This window comes from Oncorhynchus nerka, linkage group LG20, assembly GCF_034236695.1.
Source record: "Oncorhynchus nerka isolate Pitt River linkage group LG20, Oner_Uvic_2.0, whole genome shotgun sequence".
Taxonomy (NCBI): Eukaryota; Metazoa; Chordata; class Actinopteri; order Salmoniformes; family Salmonidae; genus Oncorhynchus; species Oncorhynchus nerka.
In genome coordinates this window covers 30,557,169-30,581,684 of record NC_088415.1, presented here as the reverse complement: position 1 = coordinate 30,581,684, position 24,516 = coordinate 30,557,169, and the positions used below count along the sequence as shown (strand labels likewise).

Genomic DNA, 24,516 nt, shown 5'->3' with positions numbered 1-24,516 from the left:
CTGTTAGGAGATCTGGAGAGATCGGGTCAGTCAATTACTAATATTCTTAGTAAAAGTATTTATCTTCAACTCGCAATCTGTGGATTTGATTAGATTGGAATTGTACGTTAAACATCATAGCATAGTTGAAAGGTATGTGTTGCGTATAAATCTTAAGGTGGCCAGCAGAGAGAGGTGGGTTGGGACGTGGATTTGGAGACAAGTGGGAGTGGAGTTGCAGAGCTGGAGATGGAATGATCAAATATTTAAAGTAAAGAATTATGTCAAAATAAAACAATTTTATGTTTGAATGACACTGAGGGGCAGTGTTTTTACAGCTAATGCCGGTTTGCCTGATGCTGATGCCGTGCAGGTGTTTGTACACATGCAAATACACACACTCTCATTCAAATAAACTCATATTAGGACACACTGCATGTAATAGTGCCAGACATGCACACAAACATATACAGTTGGCATTGCTATTATGATTTTAGTTGTCCTTGATGTCCTTTGTTTTAAATGCTTTATATATACATTTTCTTTGCATTGTTTGCTGTTTTCTTCGGTCTCTTCCTTTTTTTCTCTGTAGTTCATTCTCTTGGTTGTTGGTGCATTTGGGGGTTCTTGGGGATGGGGAATGGATATTCTTATTTTTTTCTTCTTGGGGGGGCTGTGGGAGGGGTCTTGAATGGTTGAGGGACAGCTATTGGGGAACTATGGGGGGATCTTGGGGGGTTAGGGTTAAAGTTTTTTGTCCTGGTGGGAGATCTTTCAACGTGCCCTTGAGCAGGGCATTGACCCTGGATGCTTCTGTGTGTCGCTCTGAATGGGAGTCTGTTGGATGACTGGTATGATGTAGTTGTTGAGCGGCTTCACTGCAAGTATATTGTATGTTTCGGATAATCAATATATAGAATTTAAACTCCAAGACTGTTGGAAAAGCATTCCAGGTGAAGCTGGTTTAGAGAATGCCACGAGTGTGCAAAGCTGTCAAGGCAAAGGGGGGCTACTTTGAAGAATCTCTTTTTGTTTAGCATTTTTTGGGTACTACATGATTCCATATGTGCAATTTCATAGTTTTGATGTCTTCACTATTCTACAATGTCAAAAATAAAGAAACCCTTGAAAGAGTAGGTGTTCTAAAACTTTTGACTGGTAGTGTATAGCTATTACTTTCTGAACTTTTTTTTTTAAAGTAGCTATTTTCACCTAAACACAGGGGAGGAACCAGAAGGGTTTGAATTGAGAAAGGCCAGACTACTGGAATTATTTTCATTTAGGTTGTTATCAGTATAAAACTAATCACCTGTTTCTCTTTGTCATTCAAATGTTTCAGGAGAAATCAGTCTCTACATGGACCAAGTCCTGTGACCACTTTTGGACCGAAAGCATGTATGCTGCAGAATCCACACGCAGTCATGTAAGTCCCTAACAACGGATGTTTTTAAATTACACATGGTGCTTGTGATTCTTACCAACTTTTGGGGGGGGGAAGAGTCACTTATTTTCCACACAGTTAATTAGAATGTATTGAGTAATTGTTTTGTGCATGCTTTTTCGAGCAGTAGTTAAATCAATTATTAGCCATAAAAATCTAAAATTGACTACACTCCACCCTGACTTGATATTTAATTAACAATATTTATATTTTTATATATTCTGGATAAAATCTCTTCCAGCTAAATAGTTATTGAAGAAAAACTCATTTTGTTAACGTCACCTTAGAAGGAAGTCAGAACCATGTCATGCTTTTGTCTGCTGCTATTGATTGGCGCAAGTTCCTGTGCTTAAGATTTATGATGTATAACATAATTGAATCCAAACCATAACTCAATATAAATTGCCTGATGTAAAAAACTTGGATCATTGAGGGCCAAAATAGTTTGAATCTCCCCATTGTCGGGAATGACTCCTAAATGGTATTTGGACTCAAGTGGAAACCTTTTTCATTTCTAATTACACTGAACCAGTCTGACAACATGGACTGTTCACCTGCATCCAATAAGTAAAGTCTTCTCCATTCCAATGGGGTCAAGCTAGGCTTTGTTTGTCAACCGACATAACATGGTTAAGGTTATGCTCTGCTGCTTTCCCATGCTGAAGATGGATCTATGACAGAACAGAGAGCCGGTCAAGTGATTAGCCCGCTTCTATATAAATCTGGCCCTTCTTTGGACACGGTTAATTAACAAACCTCCAAACGAGCTTCAATGCCATACAACACTCCTTCCGTGGCCTCCAACTGCTCTTAAATGCTAGTAAAACGAAATGCATGCTCTTCAAATGATCGCTGCCCGCACCCGCCCGCCCGACTAACATCACTACTCTGGTTCTGACTTAAAATATGTGGACAACTATAAATACCTAGGTGTCTGGCTAGACTGTAAACTCTCCTTCCAGACTCACATTACGTATCTCCAATCCAAAATTAAATCTAGAATCGGCTTCCTATTTCACATCAAAGCCTCCTTCACTCATGCTGCCAAACATACCCTTGTAAAACAGTCCACATATTCTAGGTCAGAACCGTCCAGGGTAGTGATGCTAGTCGTGCGGGTGGTCGGGTGCCGGCAGCGAACGGTTGAAAAGCATGCATTTGGTTTTACTAGCGTTTAAGAGCAGTTGGAGGCCACGGAAGGAGTGTTGTATGGCATTGAAGCTCATTTGGAGGTTAGTTAAGTGTCCAAAGAAGGGACAGATGTATATTCAAACAGCTCTTAAACAAAGGGCATTTATCATTGTTTTCACAATTTCACAGTATTATTCCAACCTCAGTGTGGAAATATACACTGAACAAAAAATATAAACACAACATGTAAAGTGTTGGTCCCATGGTTCATGATCTGAAATAAAACATCCCAGAAATGTTCCATACGCACAAAAAGCTTATTTCTCTACAATTCTGTGCAGAAATGTGTTTACATCCCTGTTAGTGGGCTTTCCTCCTTTGCCAAGAGATTCCATCCACCTGACAGGTGTGGCTTATCAATAAGCTGATTAAACAGCATGATCATTACACAGGTGCACTTTGCACATGGGGACAATAAATATCCACTAAAATGTACTTTTTTCACACAACACAATGCCACAGATGTCTCAAGCTTTGAGGGAGCGTGCAGTTGGCGTACTGACTGTTGGATTGTCCACCAGAGTTGTTGCCGGATTGATTGTTAATTTCTCTGCCATTTGCTGCCACCAATGTTTTAAAGAATTTGGCAGTATTTTCAACAGGTCTCAAACACAGACCACGTGTATGGTGTCGTCTGAGCCAATGGTTTGCTCATGTCAACATTGAACAGAGTGCCCCATGGTGGCGGTCGGGTTATGGGCAGGCATAAGCTACGGACACAATTGCATTTTATCGATGGCAATTTTAATCCACAGAGATAGTGTGACGAGGTCCTGATACCAGAGGTCGACCGATTATGATTTTTCAACGCCGATACCGATTATTGAAGGACAAAAGAAGCCGATGCAGATTTAATCGGACGATTTTTAAAATGTATTTGTAATAATGACAATTACAACAATACTGAATTAACACTTATTTTAACTTAATATAATAAATAAATCAATAAAATCAATTTAGCCTCAAATAAATAATGAAACATGTTCAATTTGGTTTAAATAATGCAAAAACAAAGTGTTGGAGAAGAAAGTAAAAGTGCAATATGTGCCATGTAAGAAAGCTAACGTTTCAGTTCCTTGCTCAGAACATGAGAACATATGAAAGCTGGTGGTTCCTTTTAACATGAGTCTTCAATATTCCCATGTAAGAAGTTTTAGGTTGTAGTTATTATATGAATTACAGGACTATTTCTCTCTATACCATTTGTATTTCATATACCTTTGACTATTGGATGTTCTTATAGGCGCTTTAGTATTGCCAGTGTAACAGTATAGCTTCCGTACCGCTCCTCCCTGGACTCCAACCAGGAACACAACGACAACAGCCACCATAGAAGCAGCGTTACCCATGCAGAGCAAGGGGAACAACTACTCCAAGTCTCAGAGCGAGTGACGTTTGAAACGCTATTAGCACGCACCCCGCTAACTAGCTAGCCCTTTCACATCGGTTACACGAGCCTAATCTCGGGAGTTGATAGGCTTGAAGTCATAAACAGCAGAGCTGCAGCAAAACGCACAAAAGTGCTGTTTAAATGAATGCTTATGAGCCTTCTGGTGCCTACCATCGCTCAGTCAGACTGCTCTATCAAATCATAGACTTAATTATAACACACAGAAATGCGAACCATCGGTCATTAATATGGTCGAATCCGGAAACTATCATCTCGAAAACAAGACGTTTATTCTTTCAGTGAAATACGGAACCGTTCCGTATTTTATCTAACGGGTGGCATCCATCAATCGAAATATTCCTGTGACATTGCACAACCTTCAATGTTATGTCATAATTACGTAAAATTCTGGCAAATTAGTTCGCAATGAGCCAGGCGGCCCAAACTGTTGCATATACCCTGACTCTGCGTGCAATGAACGCAAGAGAAGTGACAATTTCACCTGGTTAATATTGCCTGCTAACCTGGATTTCCTTTAGCTAAATATGCAGGTTTAAAAATATACTTCTGTGTATTGATTTTAAGAAAGGCATTGGTGTTTATGGTTAGGTACACGTTGGAGCAACGACGGTCCTTTTTTGCGAATGCGCACTGTATCGATTATATGCAACGCAGGACACGCAATATAAACTAGTAATATCATCAACCATGTGTAGTTATAACTAGTGATTATGATTGATTAAGTTTAATGCTAGCTAGCAACTTACCTTGACTTCTTACTACATTCGCGTGAGGCAGGTGGTTAGTGTTGGACTAGTTAACCGTAAGGTTGCAATTTTGAATCCCTCAGCTGACAAGGTAAAAATCTGTCGTTCTGCCCCTGAACAAGGCAGTTAACCAACCGTTTTTAGGCCGTCATTGAAAATAAGAATGTGTTCTTAACTGACTTGCCTAGTTAAATAAAGATGAAATAAAGGTGTAAAAAAAAAAAAAAAAAAAAACTGCAAAATCGGCGTCCAAAGTTACCAATTTCCAATTGTTATGAAAACTTTAAATCTGCCTTAATTAATCGGCCATTCCGATTAGAACTTTAACTCTGTACAATCTTTAACTGTTTATTTTTGGTGTGTTTGTATGTGTATAGTTGAAGTGGGATGTTTACATACACTTAGGTTGGAGTCATTAAAACTCATTTTTCAACCACTCCACAAATTTCGTGTTAACAAAATATAGTTCTGGCAAGTCAGTAAGGACATCTACTTTGTGCATGACACAAGTCATTTTTCCAACAATTGTTTACAGACAGATTATTTCACTTATCATTCTCTGTATCACAATTCCAGTGGGTCAGAAGTTCACATACACTAAGTTGACTGAGCCTTTAAACAGCTTGGAAAATTCCAGCAAATTATGTTATGGCTTTAGAAGCTTCTGATTGGCTAATTTACATCATTTGAGTCAATTGGAGGTGTACCTGTGGATGTATTTCAAGGCCTACCTTCAAACTCAGTGCCTCTTTGCTTGACATCATTGGAAATTCAAAAATCAGCCAAGACATCAGAATTTTTTTTGGTAGATCTCCACAGGTCTAGTTCATCCTTGGGAGAAATTTCCAAACACCTGAAGGTACCACGTTCATCTGTACAAACAATAGTACGCAAGTAAAACACCATGGGACCACGCAGCCGTCATAGTAGAGGCGTTCTGTCTCCTGGTGCGAAAAGTGCAAATCAATCCCAGAACAACAGCAAAGGACCTTGTGATGATGCTGGAGGAAACGGGTTCAAAAGTATCTATATCCACAGTAAAACAAGTCATATATCGACAACCTGAAAGGCTGCTCAGCAAGGAAGAAGCCACTGCTCAAAAAATGCCATAAAGCCAGACTACGGTTTGAAACTGCACATGGGGACAAAGATTGTGCAAAAAGTACTATGGTCTGATGAAGCAAAAATAGAACTGTTTGGCCATAATGACCATCGTTCTGTTTGGAGGAAATAGGGGGAAGTTAAAGCTTGGTCGCAAATGGGTCTTCCAAATGGACAATGACCCCAAGCATACTTCCAAAGTTGTGGCAAAATGTATTCAGGACAACAAAGTCAAGGTATTGGAGTGGCCATCACAAAGCCTTGACCTCAATCCTATAGAAAAGTTGTGGGCAGAACTGAAAAAGCCTGTGTGAGCAAGGAGGCCTACAAACCTGACTCGGTTACACCAGCTCTGTCAGGAGGAATGGGCCAAAATTCACCCAACTTATTGTGGGAAGCTTGTGGAAGGCTACCTGAAACGCTTGACCCAAGTTAAACAATGTAAAGGCAATGCTACCAAATACTAATTGAGTGTATGTAAACTTCTGACCCACTGGGAATGTGATAAAAGAAATAAAAGCTGAAATAAATCATTTTCTCTATTCTGACATTTCATGTTCTTAAAATAAAGTTGTGATCCCAACTGACTTGAGACATGACATTTTTACTAGGATTAAATGTGAGGAATTGCAAAACTGAGTTTAAATGTATTTGGCTAAGGTGTATGTAAACTTCTGACTTCAACTTTTATTTGTATATACACACACACACACAGTACCTTCGTGAAGTATTCAGGCCCCTTGACTTTTTCCATGTTTTGTTAGGTTACAGCCTTATTCTAAAATGGATTAAATACATGTTTTTCCCTCAAGCGACACACAATACCCCATAATGACAAAGCAAAAATGTTTTTTAAAATTTTTGCTATTTTATACAAAATAGTCAATTGAAATTATGTTTACATAGGTATTCAGACCCCTTACTCAGTAATTTGTTGAAGCACCTTTGGCAGTTATAACACCACAAGCTTGGCACTCCTGTATTTGGGGAGTTTCTCCCGTTCTTCACTGCAGATCTTCTCAAGCTCTATCAGGTTGGATGGGGAGCGTCGCTATTCAGCTATTTTCGGGTCTCTAAGATGTTCGATCGGGTTCAAGTCCCTCCCCTGGCTGGGTCACTCAAGGATATTCAGAGACTTGTCCCAAAGCCACTCCTGCGTTGTCTTGGCTGTGTGCTTAGGGTTGTTGTCTTGTTTGAAGGTGAACCTTTGCCCCAGTCTGAGGTCCTGAGAGCTCTGTAGTAGGTTTTCAACAAGGATCTCTCTCTACTTTGTTCCATTCATCTTTGCCTCGATCCTGACTAGTCTCCCAGTCCCTGCCGCTGAAAAACATCCCCACCGCATGATTCTGCCACCACCATGCTTCACCGTAAGGATGGTGCTAGGTTCCTTCCAGATGTGACGTGTGGCATTCAGGCCAAAGAGTTAAATCTGATTGGTGGAGTGCTGCAGAGATGGCTGTCATTCTGGAAGGTTCTCCCATCTCCACAGAGGAGCTGTGTCGGTGTGACCATCGGGTTCTTTGTCACCTCCCTGACCAAGGCCTTTCTCCCCCTATTGCTCAGTTTGGCCGGGCGGCCAGCTCTACGGACAGTTCCTTCGACCTCATGGCTTGGTTTTTGCTCTGACATGCACTGTCAACTGATCTTTATATAGACAGGTGTCCCTTTTCAAATTATGCCCAATCAGTTGAATTTACCACAAGTGGACTCCTATCAAGTTGTAATAACATCTCAAGTATGATCAATGGATACAGGATGCACTTGAGCTTAATTTCGAGTCTCATAGTAAAGGGTCAGAATTTTTTTTTACATTTGCAAATATTTCTAAACCTGTTTTTGCTTTGTCATTATTGGGTATTGTGTGTAGATTGCTGAGGATTTTTATTTAATTCATTTTAGAATAAGGCTGTAACGTAGAAAATCAAGGGGTAGGAATACTTTTCCGAAGGCACTGTATACCGAAGTATGTGGACAACCCTTCAAATTAGTGGATTCGGCTATTTCAGCCACACCCGTTGCTGACCGGTGTCTAAAATTGAGCATCCAGCCATACAATCCCCATAGACAAACATTTTGGCAGTAGAATGGCCTTACTAAAGAGCTCAGTGACTTTCAACGTGGCATCCTATACCTTTCCAACAAGTCAGTTCGTCAAATTTCTGCCCTGTTAGAGCTTCCCTGTTCAACTGTAAGTGCTGTTATTGTGAATTGGAAATGTTGCACCTAGACATCTCTGCTGCATCGTGGTAGGCCACACAGGCTCGAAGAATGGGACCACTGTGCTGAAGCAGTGCTAAAAATAGTTTGTCCTCGGTTGCAACACTCACTACCAAGTTCCATGCAAGGTTCATACAGAAATGTTTTGTGTAGAAGATCTTGACTAGCCTGCACAGAGCCCTGACCTCAACTCCATCGAACACCTTTGGGATGAACGGGAAAGTCGACTGCAAGCCAGGCCGAATCGCCCCCGACCTCACTAATGCTCTTGTGGCTGCTGTGGGGACTTGCCTCCATTCCAACATCTAGTGGGAAAGCCTTATCAGAAGAGTGGAGGCTGTTATAGCAGCAAAGGGGGGTGCAACTCCATATTAATGCCTGTGATTTTGCAATGAGATGTTCGAGGAGCAAGTGTCCACTTACTTTTGGTCATGTAGTGTAAAACACAGGACAATTACTTTTTTGACTACACTGGGCCTTTAAGACACTGGTCAGACACTCGGAGTGAAAATATATTCGTTAAAGTTTCTCAGCTGGTGAACAAGACCATTTGAGATTGTGGAAAATGTTATTATGCTCTGACATTGGTTATTCCCCATAATTTGCAACAATCGCGAGGAGTCATCGCCGGCTGTAGATTTTGTGATTTTACGTTCCAAAGGGACAACGTGGAATAGTGATACATGGTGTAGTTGAATTAAATCGAAACACAAGTGTGATGTGACGGTATATCATGTGAAATATACCTTCAAATCATTGTCAAAAGTGTGGGATATTATGTTGCATGTACACTACCGTTACAAAGTTTGGGGTCACATAGATATTTCCTTTTATGGGTTGATCATACAGAAATATACAGATATTATTCCAAATCAATTGCCTGTATGGTGCGTGAAACGCTCACTTACTGCCTTATCGATAATCAAGAATTCTGCTGGTAACTCTTAATGGACAGCTCATGAGGGCTCCTCAATATCTGCCGAATAGGCTTCAGGCTTAGTTTTTATTTTTTACCTATAAGAGTATAATTAAAATATCTCTATTCTCAGCACTTACGATTGGTTTTCAACTCTCAGGTGCTTTGTGGATACAGGCCAAGATCACACATTATGGGATAGTCTGCGTACAGCTCATGAAAGACTCTTACCAAAGCAGTTTGGCAGCCCCTTAGATTGGCCAGAGCCTTCCTTGACTCGGGCCATCATGTAACTTGGTTATTATACTGTCTGCTTTAAGCAGCAATAATGGATGAAATGTGACTACGTACGTTCACACACACACATGCATATTGACTCCACATACTTACATATATACACTTTCACACTCTTTACGTACCATGCTGCTGCACTGTTTATCTATCCTGATTGCCTAGTCACTTTTATCCCTACCTACATCTACATATTACCTCAACTACCTTGTACCACTTCACATTGACTAGGTACCGGTACTCTTTGTATTTCGTCTCATTATTGTTATTTTATTGTTACTATTTACTTATTTTGTAGCAAATTTGTCTAAATGTTCTTAACTCTGCATTGTTGGGAGAAGGCTCGTAAGTAAGCGTTTCAAGATAGTCTACACCTGTTGTATTCGTCGCATGTGACAAATAGAATTAGATTGGATCAGCATCCTCAGGTGCAAAGCCTCTGGGCTGGCTATAAGTAGCAGAGAGAGCCTCTAAAACTGATACAGCCTGCCTATCAGCAGTGTTGGGAAAAGTACTCAATTGTCATACTCTAGTAAAATTATAATTTTACTTGAGTAACTTTCTATTAAAAAGGTGAGTCACCAAGTAAAATACTACTTAAGTAAAAGTCTAAAAGGATTTGGTTTTACATTTACTTAAGTATCAAAAGTAAAAGTATACATTTCAAATTCCATATATTAAGCGAACCAGACTTCATTTTCTTATTTTTACTTATAGCCAGGGGCACACTCCAACACTCAGACCATTATTTACAAAAGATGCATTTGTGTTTAGTTTGTCCGCCAGACCATAGGCAGTAGGGATGACCACGTGTTCTCTTGATAAGTGCATCAATTTCAGTTTCTTGTCTTGCTAAGCGTTCAAGATGTAACTACTAGTACTTTGAGTTGTTATGGAAAATGTATGGAGTAAAAAGTACAATATTTTCTTTAGGAATGTAGTAAAAAATATAAATGAAATACAGATACCCCCAAAAAACTACTTAAGTAGTAGTTTTACTTAAGTACTTTACACCACTGCCTACCAGTACTCCTTGATAAATACATAACTGAGTAGCAGTGTAGGTTGATAGTGTGCTTTAGAGGGAAGACATACAAACATGAACATCAACCGTGCGCGGGTGGTCATCCTTTCTCCTCTGACCACAGAACATCGGCCTACATTTTCTATTCATTTCCCGGCGATTCTACATGTTGATTAAACTCAAAATATGCTATTCTGTTATTTCAAAATACATTTTATTAGCATAATAATGTTTCTTACTTTATGATGGTGTAGGCCTATATTTAAATTGAATCATAAGATGCTCCAAGGGTGTGGCTATTGAACTCGTTTAGGCCTGGCTATTCTAGTGTTAATTGGTTCTTTAGCCATGACTAGGAATGAAGAGGGGTTTTCTCTTGGAGAGGTGAACACGTGTGTGTGTGTGTGTGTGGTCTCTTCATTCACTATTTGACAATTGATTGTCACCCGTCAGACTATTATTAAGGTAATCTTGTCTATAGATAACATCTGTTATTAAATGTGTGAAATTTGTTTAGGTTTAGTTTTGATGGGCCATTATCAGCTGGGCAGGCAACTGACGTCCTCCTAAAAATGTTTAACACATTCTGTTTGTTATCGAAATTCTTACAATGTCAGTGTGTTAAATAGACTTATTTAGGAAAAGTCCAGGACTGGGGGGAGATATGACTTAAAAAATGGCATGAAGTTCAGAAGACGGTGGGTCTAGCATTAATTAGTCTGTTCATGACTCAATGCTATAAGCAATAACACCTTTATAACTTTTCCCTGGTAAGCCATTTCCTTGTCTGGGTGGGTGTGTCCATTTAAACTACCCAACCCTAATAGGAAGGGCATTTTTCTTTGTGTGTGTGTAAGAGAGACCGACAGAGACACTGGGGACTGTGTAGTGATGGACTATAGAGAGAATCGACACCCTTAATATATCTGGTATGACAAAGAGCAGTCTTTGACAGGCTCTTGTTTTAGGATGGCTCTTTTTTTATTTTATTTAACAAAATACCAGTATGTGGTAGTTGAAAGTATTTAGCTCTTACTGTATATGCCCTAGGAAACCTTTTAGGTTGGCCTACCTGGGGAAAATCCACTTGAACATTGTTCTATATCATAACACAGCTAGCCAATGAGAGGGTAGTCTTCCCTTAAAGGGGCAGGTCTAGTGGTTGTGGGCGTTACTTGTGGTGATGTCATCTTTCAGGTCTGTCTTAAGATGAGTGAGCGGTTTGGATGACTGGCAGAATAGAGATTTAACTTTTAGACGTTGTTGTGTGGACAGCAATTCAAGAAGAATTAGTGACTAGTTTGGCTTTCCTGGTGTTTTAATGAGGGGGAGAGATTGAATACAGCTCATGGGAAGACTACAGAGCAGAATGAATTGTTTTGCTTTAGATTGTGGAATCGGTAGACTGAAGAGCAGGTAGCAAGGCAAAACCTGGCAGTTAGTGCCTTCCACTCTGCTAGAAGAAGCCTCATCACATGCAGGCAGACATGAAATTCAACCAGTGTGTGCAACCGCAAGCTCTGGAGAACAGCGACAACAAAGTGTGGAAATGGTAAGAATATTCTCGTTCCTCTCTGTCTCTCGGTCTGCTGACAGCGTTTCTCAACAGGAACATGGTGGTGCCAGTAATGTTTGACTGAATTTTTAACCTGCATTGTCTTCTATTGTTGGCAGTAAGTTTTGTTTTAACACATTTTCTATGTGAAACATTTATCTCAAAAGAACAATTTGATCTTACACAAGGTCAACAGACAGCCTAACCACAGAAAAATGATAATTCACTGGCTGTGTAAATGTGAAGCATCCGCTTGGCATTTTCACTCACTACCAAATATGGTAGTGAGAGGAAGCCCAGTGGTTGAAGATGGAAGGAGATGGATTTTGGCTGACCTTCTGCATGTTTTCTCATAAACTTAAACATTTTATCTTAATACAGTTTTCTGTTCCCAAAGCTAGAATCTGTTATGAGCAGTGTGGACTAAGTTTTTTTTTGTAGACTTTACCCTTTGCCAAAAAAATAAATAAATAAATGTTTTCTTTAGGAGTGTAAAGGTGAATTGAGTTGTATCACACACGTACATCAGAGTAGTCATTCCCTAACAGAAATATGCAGTTGCATGCTAGAACGGGCCAAAAGGATCTCGCTAGCTCGTCCACCTCGTTTGTTCTGCACACTGACTAATTTGTTCCCATTGGAAACGACAGGCTGTGGTCTATCTTGGCTTAGTTATAAAAACATCTTTGGCCTAACTATGGTTTTCCCTAAATTAGGCTACTTGTGGATTAGTTTGGGTTTTTGTTTGAATTGGCCATTTGAGTTTTCACTTAAGGTAATGTCTAACCAGCTCATAAAGTCTACAATGACTGATAAAGCCAATCACAGGCAAGTGTAATGATAAATTACAAGTAGCCTTACTTTGAATCAATGGCAAGTGCAAGTTCTACCGATTAACAATTGATAAAGTATTTAAGTGCATCTGTAAACCTTCAAAAATGTACATGACTTTGGAAATATGAAACGAATACAACAGTGGAAGTTGACAAGAAAAATACTTCCTTATTATGTAGTGATGGGAGAATAATTTTGACTATCGCAATATTATTTTTTAGCTTGTTTGTCTGTACCTGCTCAAACTCCAGTATTTTTCCTTCATAGCTTGTTCTCCATTTTATTTTTTAAATAGGGAGCCTATTTGTTTTCAGCACTTATTTCCATGACTGATCAAAACTCGTTTTCATGGCTCTCTTGTCTCTCTGCAGCAGACATATGGTGCGCAATATCTTTGGACCATCGTATAGCAATATATATTGTATCAGCACCTTAGTATTGTGATAATATTGTATCGTGAGGGCCCTGGCAATTCCCAGCCCTAGAATTATGACACCAAAGCATTTACAATCTGTACCCTTAATCGGGGTGTTATTCCTGCACCTTGGTTGGAACGCGAGGTCCCTGTGATGAGTATGTAAATGTACTGGTCCCTGTCTTGACCCTTTTGAACTCTGATGTTGCTAGACTAAGCCCTGGCCAATAATAGGATAGGTGTTAAGCAGCCTTGCCTCTTATCCAACTGGGCAAACACAAACCGTATGAAGTAACACTGAGCCAACAAGAGCTCAAAACAAGGCTATTGAGAGCTCACCGTGCCCAAACCAGAAATGTTCCACAGCCACAACGCTTCCATGTTACAGTAGTGAGCAACCATGATATAATTACAAATGTGTAAACTATTTATTTACATACTGTACCTCAAGATGTCAAGGTGAGCAATGACTTGTCAACTATTGCTCTTAGCTGTATGTTTACAAATGGTGTTCCACCAAAATTGTATAATGTTGGAAAGCCCGATTGGGTCAATGAGTCATGCATGTCTCTATATTAAGGAACAACATTTCAATGTTTCTCTTTATTGCTGCAATCCCTTTGATCAGATGATAAGTGATCAAATTGTCCAGTCAAATATGACCATTTTGAAAAGGTATTGATTTAAATGTGGTCGTTCTCGCCATCCAGGCACATTCAGGACCCAGCCAGTCAGAGGCTGACGTGGAACAAGCCTCCCAAAAGTGTCCTTGTCGTCAAGAAGATCCAGGATGCCAGTCTACTGCAGCCTTTCAAAGAGCTGTGTGTTTTTCTCACAGAGGTAGGACATTTGCACCTTTTTTTGCTGAGTCCATCTAGTCTCATATTATAGCTTTCTGCACCTTAGTGACCTGTGTGGTATATTACTTCCGTTTCATTAAAGTCTGCAATGAAGTCCCTGAAAACAGAGGTTTTAGTGACTGAGAATATTTTTTCCCATCATGTCGACCCGTTCGTCTTCTAAAGGGTGATTACATGTGCATGTTGCTAATGCATATGTTTATACTTGTGCGTTGTTCTAGCAGAAAAACATGATTGTTTATGTGGAGAGCAAGGTCCTGGCGGACACAGCCATTGCGGGCGATGAGAGCTTTGGGGCCGTCATCCAGAAGTTCTGTACCTTCAGAGAAGGTGAGGAGACCACTAGCCATCAGAGGACTGGGTTGTATTGATTAGTGCACACCGTAGCACTTTTATTTACATCAGAAAATGAGTATGCATTATCTTATGGGAGAGGTTTAGGGGCGGCAAGTAGCCTAGCGGTTAAGAGTGGGCCAGTAACCAAAAGGTCGCTGGTTCGAATCCCTGAGCTGGCAAGGTGGAAAAATCTGGGTGTTGATTTAAGGCAGCCCCCCACACCTCTGATTCAGAGGGGTTGGGTTAAATGCGGAAGACACATTTCGGTTGAATGCATTCAGCTGTCCAACTGACTAGGTATGCCCTTTCCTTAGTTCCTCCCTATTTTAGTTTGTTTTCTTCCATTTGGTGCCTAGTGAATACAATCCTTATTGATGATAGATTGATCTGTGTGACTCTAGCTAGTGATGTAGTGTCAGGATTGTTTATGGAACTCTAACTTTAAGTAGTATTGCTTTCTCTTACGGACATGATCCTAATGTGTTTGTATGCACTGTTTAGATCTCGATGACATTTCCAATCGAGTGGATTTCATCATCTGTCTTGGTGGAGATGGGACCTTACTTTACGCATCGTCACTCTTCCAGGTATACATTTACAATATTAACATCTTGTGGTATAGTAAACACATTGATTTATACATTTTTGAGTGTACTATGTGTGAATTGTACTAAAATAATTCCTCAACTTGGTTGTGTATTGATTTGTATCAATTTAGCTTATTCCATAGCGTGCGTATGCTTCTGTGTTTTCAGGAGAGCGTTCCACCTGTTATGGCCTTCCACCTGGGTTCTCTGGGCTTCCTCACACCTTTCAAATTTGACACATACCAGTCTCAGGTCACCCAAATCATTGAGGGTACGTTGTGTTTTCCTTTAGCCTCTGCCTTATCTAATTTCAATAACAGGAGCCGTGCTCTCATTTCTAGCAGCTAAGGTTAACCTCTTTGTGCTCCTTTTGGTTTAACGTGTGTGTGTGTTTCTCTTTTGGGGTGTGTGTTTCTGCTGAGCAGGTAACACCGCCATCATCCTGCGCAGTCGCCTGCGGGTGAGAGTGGTGAAGAAGGGCATCATCATGACGAACGGTGACAGTGAGGGCAGCCGTAAATCCATGCAGTACCAGGTGAGCTCTACACCATACACCTGGCTGGTTATGTCATCCTAGTATTATGGTTCGTACCACAATAGGTTGCTAGCATCATGATGACTTGGCACATCTCATGCTTATTGTCTTTACTGTGTGGTCACTGGGTGTTCACCTATTGTTGCGACGTGTTGAACAAACATGCAGTCATCGGGTGCATGTAGCGGACATGAGGCGTTTCCTCTGGTAATATTCCCACTGCCACAGGCCTGACCACAGATCCCAGTGGGGTGATAAAACACCAGGAAGTTTGAAATGTACCACCTTTTCTGGGGTGTGTAGGGTGGCAGCAATCGTTCAGGGCTTGTTTCAATTCCTCCTTATTTGTTTGATGTAATCCTTCACAAGGATTGGTTTCCCTGTTTTTCTGAAGGTTCTAACAATCCACGCTATTTGCTGCCATTTTGGCCTATCACACCATGGAGTTAATGTACGTGAGCTGCGTGGGATGTTTGAGTTGTGTCATCATACTTCCTACTGAGTGGACTTTGACAAGTCATAACATATGGCTGTGTTCAAAAAGGGTTCCCAAAGTGACTAACAACTTGGCTAGTGCAGTATCTCTGGTTAACATGGCTCTGGGTGTTTTGGTCCAACAGGTGCTAAATGAGGTGGTGGTGGACAGAGGCCCGTCGTCCTACCTTTCCAACGTGGACCTCTTCCTAGATGGACACCTCATCACCACGGTACAGGGAGACGGTGAGTAGTAAACTCCTCAACCTGCTGCTACTGGTTTAAAGGATTACACCCCATCTGTTTTGGCTGCTTCACTTTTATTTCCCACTTAAGATGTTTCACTAATATAATACACTTTTATTGTTCATGCAGCTCTGATTTTAAGTATTAGAGTTTAGATGCTGTAACTGGTCGTCATACTGTTTGTGCTACTGCTCACTGCCTGTGTTCAAGCCCAGAGTGCAAACAAGCACCAGTGGTACTGATGGTCTATTTGTGCTGCAGACTGTTGGACTGCAGCTCGCCTTGTTAGTAGAGCATAGACCAAACTCTCCCATCTGTCCTTCACCACTGCCTAGTAATTCCCTCTCTGGAAGCCTCTCAGGGTCTGATGTATTTCCCTTGTCTTCGGTAATGGTTTACTGAATTTTGGAAATGCTTTCAGCTTGTTGGTGTTTGTAGGCGTGTGTCACTTGAGTGTTTTTGGGGTTGTGCTCAAAGTAGTGTCTGTGTGTTGTCTCAGGTGTGATAGTGTCCACTCCCACGGGCAGCACGGCGTACGCGGTGGCGGCCGGAGCCTCCATGATCCACCCCAACGTGCCGGCCATCATGATCACTCCCATCTGCCCCCACTCATTGTCCTTCAGACCCATCGTAGTGCCTGCTGGGGTGGAACTCAAGGTAAACACACACACACACACATACAGAACCAGTCAAAAGTTTATTTTTACTGTTTTCTTTATTGTAAAATAATTGTGAAGACATCAACTATTAATTAACACTTATGAAATCATGTAGTGAGCAAAAGTGTTAAACAAATCAAAATATATTTAAGATTCTTCAAAGTAGCCCCCCTTTGCCTTGATGACAGCTTTGCACACGCTTGGCATTCTCTCAACCAGCTTCACCTGGAATGCTTTTCCAACAGTCTTGGAGTTCCCACATATGCTGAGCATTTGTTGGCTGCTTTTCCTTCACTCTGTGGTCCAACTCATCCCAAACCATCTCAATTGGGTTGAGGTCGGGGGATTTTGGAGGCCAAGTCATCTGATGCAGCACTCATCACTCTCCTTCTTGGTCAAATAGACCTTACACAGCCTGGAGGTGTGTTGGGTCATTGTCCTGTTGAAAATAAATGATAGTTGGGATGGCGTATCGCTACAGAATGCTGTGGTAGCCGTGCTGGATAAGTGTGCCTTGAATTTTAAATAAATCAGACTGTCACCAGCAAAGCATCATCACACCACCTCAATGCTTCACAGTGGTAACCACACATGCAGAGATCATCCGTTCACCTACTCTGCGTCTCACAAAGACACCACGTTTAGAATTAAAAATCTCAAATTTGGACTCATCAGACCAAAGGACAGATTTCCACCGGTCTAATGTCTGTTGCTCGTGCTTGGGCCAAGAAACAAGTCTCCTTCTTATTGGTGTCATTTAGTAGTGGTTTCTTTGCAGCAATTCGACCATGAAGGCCTGATTCATGCAGTCTCTTCTGAGCAGTGGATGTTGAGATGTGTCTGTTATTTGAACTCTGAAGCATTTATTTGGCCTGCAATTTCTGAGGCTGATAACTCCAATGAACTTATCCTCTGCAGAGGTAACTCTGGGGCTTCTCTGTGGAGGTCCTCATGAGAGCTGTTTTCATCATAGCGCTTGATGGTTTTTGCGACCGCACTTGAATAAACTTTTAAAGTTCTTGACATTTTCTGGATTGACTGACCTTCATGTCTTAAAGTATTGGACTGTTGTTTTTCTTTGCTTATTTGAGCTGTTCTTGCCATAATATGAACTTAGCCCTATTTGGTAAAAGACTATCTTCTGTATACAACCCCTACCTTGTCACAAAACAACTTAATGCATTTGAGCCAATCAGAAGAAAGCAATTCCACAAATGAACTTTAACAAGCCACACCCGTTAATTGAAATGCATTCCAGGTGACTAGCTCATGAAGCTGGTTGAGAGAATGCCAAGTGTGCGACGCTGTCATCAAGGCAAAGGGTGGCTACTTTGAAGAATCTCAAATATAAAATATATTTTCATTTAACACTTTTTTGATTACTACATGATTCCATATTTTTTTTATCTTTTTTTATTTCACCTTTATTTAACCAGGTAGGCTAGTTGAGAACAAGTTCTCATTTGCAACTGCGACCTGGCCAAGATAAAGCAAAGCAGTGTGATACAGACAACAACAGAGTTACACATGGAGTAAACAATAAACAAGCCAATAACACAAACAAAGCAATGACACAGTAGAAAAAATAAAGTCTATATACAGTGTGTGCAAAAGGCATGAGGAGGTAGGCAATAAATAGGCCATAGGAGCGAATAGTTACAATTTAGAGAATAGTTACAATGAGCAGATGATGGTGTGCAAAAGAGCAGAAAAGTAAATAAAATAAAAACAGTATGGGGATGAGGAAGGTAGATTGGGTGGGCTATTTACAGATGGACTATGTACAGCTGCAGCGATCGGTTAGCTGCTCAGATAGTTGATAGTTCAGTGATTTTTTTTTTGCAATTCGTTCCAGTCACTGGCAGCAGAGAACTGGAAGGAAAGGCAGCCAAATGAGGTGTTGGCTTTGGGGATGATCAGTGAGATATACCTGCTGGAACGTGTGCTACGGGTGGTGGGTGTTGTTATCGTGAACTGAGATAAGGTGGAGCCTTACCTAGCATAGACCTATAGATGACCTGGAGCCAGTGGGTCTGGCGACGAACATGTAGCGAGGGCCAGCCGACTAGAGCATACAGGTCGCAGTGGTGGGTGGTATAAGGTGATTTGGTAACAAAAAGGATGGCACTGTGATAGACTGCATCCAGTTTGCTGAGTAGAGTGTTGGAAGCTATTTTGTAGATGACATCGTCGAGGATAGTTATGTCTTCACTATTATTCTACAATGTAGAAAATGGTAAAAAATAAAAACCCTTGAATGAGTAGGTGTCCAAACTTTTGACTGGTACTGTACATTCACGCAAATTCATACAGACACATTCAACATAGACATGATCTATTTACCACTCCTCTCCACAATCCATTAGCATTTACTACTCCTCTCCAGAACACATTTGTGTAAGACAACACAGGCAATGACCGGTAAGAAATGATCAGTCTGACACACAGCTAGCACAATGCGTACCCTTCAGTTGTCACAGGTGATGGGAATTGCTTGTAATACACACACACACTTTAACAGAGCATTTCCTGCTGAAGAGTTTTTGTTGTCTTTGACTGGTCGTTCTTCTGCTCCGTTTGTCACGCTCAGATCATGCTGTCACGTGACGCCAGAAATACGGCCTGGGTGTCGTTTGACGGGAGGAAGAGACAAGAGATCTGCCATGGAGACAGGTGGGCAACCTTTTGACCCCACAATCACTGCAACCCCTTAATTAAATCACCACGAACATCAAATGCTGATGAACATGGAAGATGGCCTGACACACTTCCGCAAGTCGCCTGAATACACACAGTTATGTAATTATATTGACCCGTTTCATGGACTCAAGCCAAGAAGGTCATGTCACACAATGTTCAGTACAGGTTTTCCTTTATGTAGGCAGAGAGAATTATTCCTTGTTGCTGAAATGCTCGCAGCCCATGTCATTGATTTACTAGTAACATTTTCAAGTAATTCTTTGGATGATTGTGAATACCTGGTATGCCTCCCACTCAAGACTTGCGACTTGACGGTTTTTGCTCTTTATCTCCCTATTGTCATCTCCAGCATTACCATCACTACTTCCTGCTTCCCTGTTCCCTCCATCTGTTTCCGGGACCCCGTGAACGACTGGTTTGAGAGCCTGAGCCAATGTTTACACTGGAATGTGAGGAAGAAGCAGAACTACCTCAGCTCAGAGGAGGAAGAATTCTGAGGCCAACAAACTCGCCTCCCGGTGACGCTATGTTGACCCTTTGGGTGCGTTCCAGATATACAGATTCTGCACAGTTCACTGATGAAATCCGATCTTTATAATACCTGGACAAGTGTTTTAACATACTAAGATACGACGTCAACATGATATTTTGATATCCTATATCTGGAATGCACCCATTGATTTCAGTTGGATTCCATCAGGTAAATTTGCAACTAATATCCTCCAGAGATGGTTTGCATTACTTTGTTTTGGTTCTAGAATGAATCATCCCTTACTGTTAAGAATTTCACGCCCTTTGAAAAAGATTGTCGAAATTGCCTTTTTATGCCAACAAACAGTCTCACGGGTTAACTTAAACCTGGATTGTTTTCAGTCAGACATGAGACAAAGTAATACTGAGCTAGGGATCAAAACCATGATATCAATCCTCCTGATAATGATTGTTAAAGTTGGCCCATGAGATATAATGTGGTCTGTTTTAGCACTTTGTCTATTGTTTCATGGCGTCTACAGGCTATCAGGGACAAACCTCGGCTCCTCTTAAACCATGGACGTTGTTTTGTTTAGCTTGAGCGATGTGAATGCTAAGGGGCTGCCAAGCTCCTCAACATAGAAAACAGATGTCGTGACTATTGTCAGTGGGGTTGTTCATCAAGAACCAATGTTCTTGGAGATAATGGGGATAAGGAATTAAATGTATTTGTTTTTTATACAATCCCTAACAGAAAATTAGGTATTATTATTACTACTTCAGGAAAAGCAGAATAATTGCGTCTACTCTGCAATAATGAACTAAATGTGTAGATTGTGCCTTCAACTTGTAACTATTACATAGATAATTGCTTATTAAAGTTTACATAACTTTAATTTTCTTAATCGTATTTACAGCTTAGTGCAAGTGTAGCATAATCATATCTTCAGTATTCCTCTCTCTGCAGTTTGTCTGCAGTGCAAGCCATTTGAGAATCTTCTGTACATGTTCATCTTACGTTAACTACTCTGTTTACAACAACGTTGTAGTGTCTGACCATGTAAAATGCCAGAACAGTATGGAACAAACGTTAAGAACTAAAGTCCATTCCAGGTGAGATGAAACCACAACTTGATTGTATTCATTGCCTTTCACTGTAAAGCCATAGATCTACTATGTCATTCATTTCAAGGTAATTTCGTTGTTCACAATGAAGGCAGTTGTGATTCTACAGGGTTTTACCACCCAAGGCAGGGGTAGGGCAACCCTGGTCCCGGAGTGCCGTGGATACCTCAGGTTTTTATAGTTTACGTATTTATATTTGCTTTAGACTTGGGAGGACAGATAGATGGAATTTAGCCCATTAATGATATTGAATAATTAGCTCAGTTGGCGAGGTGATGAGTCTGGTGTGGTGCCTGGATGGACCTAAACCCTGCTGTGCCTGTGTCACTCCAGGACCAGGGTTGTCCGTCCCTGACCTATGGTGACAGACTTATTGCAGTATGATGAGAGATTGAAGGCATTCATATACCAGTTGTAGGTGTTGGCCTACCTTACCAAATGAGAATAATTCTCACCCCCTCTGACGGACCAGCTCTGAAATATCGACTTGATAATATAATAAAATATATGATGGTTTGAGGGTTTTTCTTCTTTCCTAATTGGCTTTTCGGGGGGTGCTAAAAAATACGATGTGATAAAATTGACATGTTTTTCATATAACATTTTATCAAGGAGTTATAATATAATCTTTAACTATCAGATGTTCATTTTAGAGACAACTAATTATAGTTGATATGAATTTAATACTTTATGAATTTGCGTGTTAATGTACTTGTTCGATGGGCAAGTGACATTTCCCCCAATGGAAAAAGTGGTTTATGCTCTGGATACCAGCGCACCACACTCTGCAAGAGGACCAGCTCACTCTAACTAGTCAATCAATCATTCCTTTATTTTCTCATTTATGATGCTTCAATAAGATGTTTTTTTATATAGCCTATATGTTTATTAACCAGTTTGCACTGTATCATTGCTGAAATATAATTATCTTTGCTACTTTTTCTATATTGATATTGTCTTAAGGCTTCAGTGCAGGTTAGTTTCACAATCTATTCTTTTAAAGTAGAAAAATATTAATTTCCTCTAACAATTGAGTTTGGAGTGGAGTCTGTTCATCAAGATTGAATGACAGTCCCTTCAGTTGTTAGGGGATATCGTTTTATAAGAGCAAACATTTGAAAGAAATGTGTTTATTTGCTACTATACTTTGTTTTTCAGTGAGTACAGTGTATCCTCTACTGAAGTAATGGCAGTCGTGGACTTTGCCTTACAAACCAGCCGATAGATAACGAAAGAACCAAGATTTTTACACTGAAATCATTTAAGCTTCCCCAATGTGATACCTTTATGGTTCCTTTTGGATGAAGGACCTTATTCCTATGATGCTTTCTATGTCAAGTCTAATCTTCAAGTGCTTCTCACTTTGTTTTGTAGACTTCTACAGCTCTGTGGTCCTATAACTCTTTTGTAATGGTACGTTTTGTAAATATTGTTTCTGAAATGAATTCTGCTATTTTTCCAGAGCACTTTAATAAACAGAGAGCCAATGAATTGTCGGGCAAGTGTGAATTTATTTGTTTGGTATTATTGGTATGCCTTGTTGAGACATTAATTTGCTGCATGTTGGTTTCATCTGATGAATTTGAACCCTTTTGTAGGTGTCTAGGAACAAGGAAATAGACCACAACCTATGATTTATTACCCATTGAATATTTGAGGAAGTAATCTCTTTCCCAACAGTGCACTCCTCTTCCTGTATTTATTTTCAAAATGAAGCAACAAAGGAGTTTACTGCAACGATTTTGTTTTGTAATTTTGAGAACCTGTAGTTTACAAAAACACAATGGGTGGTCAACCAAATGATTATCATAGTGCAGCAAAAAACCTAGATAGATCACGTCAACGGGCTATCAACAATGTGAGCAACTTTTAATTGATATAAGGATTAATCAACTTCAATTAAGATATTTCCTTTAAGTGCGTAGAAAATTGAAATGTCAAATAGTTAATACATTAATGTATATAAAAGAATGTCTTATTTACAAAGGATACATCTCAAATGCTAATAAAAAGTTGGCAGTATAAAACGTATCAGTCAATTACATAGATGGGGCTGTATTACAATACCACTGAATACTTGTTAATTATATTACTAAGGTAAGTGATCATTTGCTAAAAGGTTTATGGTAAAAGCAGCAGACCCTAAAAATAAAATAATTGTGCTGAATAACTGCCTTAATTTAGTATTTCTGTAATTCTTTCAGTGATCAAAAGTTGGATTGTGCATGCTGTGTCCGAGTATCTCACTGTATGTGTTGTAGGCACACTGAAGGGTAAGCATCGGCCACAATACTCCAGAAGTAGGCAAAATGTGGTGAAAAAGTAACCCTGTGTAGTACACTAGACTCGCGTAATAAATTATAACCAGTGGTGATGCTCAACAGCTATTATAAAACAATCCGTTTACAATGTTTTGCATGACATTCTTATGTCTGACACAGGCAGTGGAATCATCCAGTAAAAACAGACCAGTCAGATGGCCATTTTGAGTGCATTTCTCTCCAGTTCCTAACTTCAAACATTGGTTAGAACCAGAGTTGTTACAAAATTATTGGGAAATTGTTACAAACAGCTAATCCGTCCTGTGTAACCGTAGCCATTTCCTTCTCACAAAAGCAATTTACTGCTCGTCTGTTAACACTGGAGAGAGAAACATAAGTACCCTGATTAGTTCAATCCAGTTTTCATACCCCAAATTTAAAAAATCACCACCGCTGTGAAGGAAACAGGAAGTGTCGGTACAATTTTCTAAATGTTGACAGAATTTGTTGTCCCATGAACATTGTGTAATTTACTGATGGTAACTTGTCCCATAGGGATGTCGAATGTCAAATCAAATTGACCATGGGCATTACAATCGGATTGTGTGCAGCTGCACGCCGATTTGATTATTACTTGGGTGCTGTGGACATGTGGAAAGGGTTGAAAGAAACTCAACCCAAGGAAAACTTACTTTACCCTTCATTCCGTGACCATTGTTTTTCCTATCTCTGTTTTGGACAAGACTGACTTTATGATCCAAATGATCTTATTTACACTTTGTGGTCAATTTTTAGGGACAGTCGCTCTAAGCCAGAAGTGTTTATGTGCACTGTCATCATGCATAGCCTTTTATCCGCAACAAGTCAGTTTGATAGAAATAAACCAAAAAAATCTGTTGCAAATTGGATGGAAACCTTCCAACAAAAACAAGTAGTTGGTCCATTTTTCGATTTCAGTCAGAGGTTCTCGGAATGACTGTTTTACTGTGCCCATAACAAAAATGTGTTTCTACAAATGATCCTTAAATGTGTCAAAATTATTGTTTGAAGTCATGTGTGTCATCTATGAGCCTTGTTCTTGTCTAGCCTGAATATCCTGGACTTCCAGTGACTCCTCGTAAACAAGCAATGGAACAGGTGA

General features: G+C 40.2%; 1 protein-coding gene across 5 annotated transcripts in view; it reads left to right on the top strand.

Moving 5' to 3' along the window:
• The window catches only part of nadka (NAD kinase a), a 37,623-nt gene extending 15,018 nt beyond the window's left edge, over nt 1-22,605 (top strand). For 3 of the 5 annotated variants that reach the window (XM_029622042.2, XM_029622046.2, XM_029622048.2), the window contains 10 exons: nt 1,319-1,402; nt 13,832-13,961; nt 14,203-14,311; nt 14,819-14,904; nt 15,073-15,175; nt 15,330-15,439; nt 16,060-16,159; nt 16,659-16,816; nt 19,409-19,491; nt 19,868-22,605. In XM_029622042.2, the coding sequence (XP_029477902.1) occupies nt 1,319-1,402; nt 13,832-13,961; nt 14,203-14,311; nt 14,819-14,904; nt 15,073-15,175; nt 15,330-15,439; nt 16,060-16,159; nt 16,659-16,816; nt 19,409-19,491; nt 19,868-20,015 (1,111 nt within the window). In that variant the 3' untranslated portion in view covers nt 20,016-22,605. Of the gene's footprint in view, nt 1-1,318; nt 1,403-11,523; nt 11,870-13,831; nt 13,962-14,202; nt 14,312-14,818; nt 14,905-15,072; nt 15,176-15,329; nt 15,440-16,059; nt 16,160-16,658; nt 16,817-19,408; nt 19,492-19,867 lie in introns of those variants that run through there. The other 2 variants (XM_029622044.2, XM_029622045.2) reach the window with 2 other exon arrangements.
• The last annotated feature ends 1,911 nt before the right edge of the window (nt 22,606-24,516 follow it).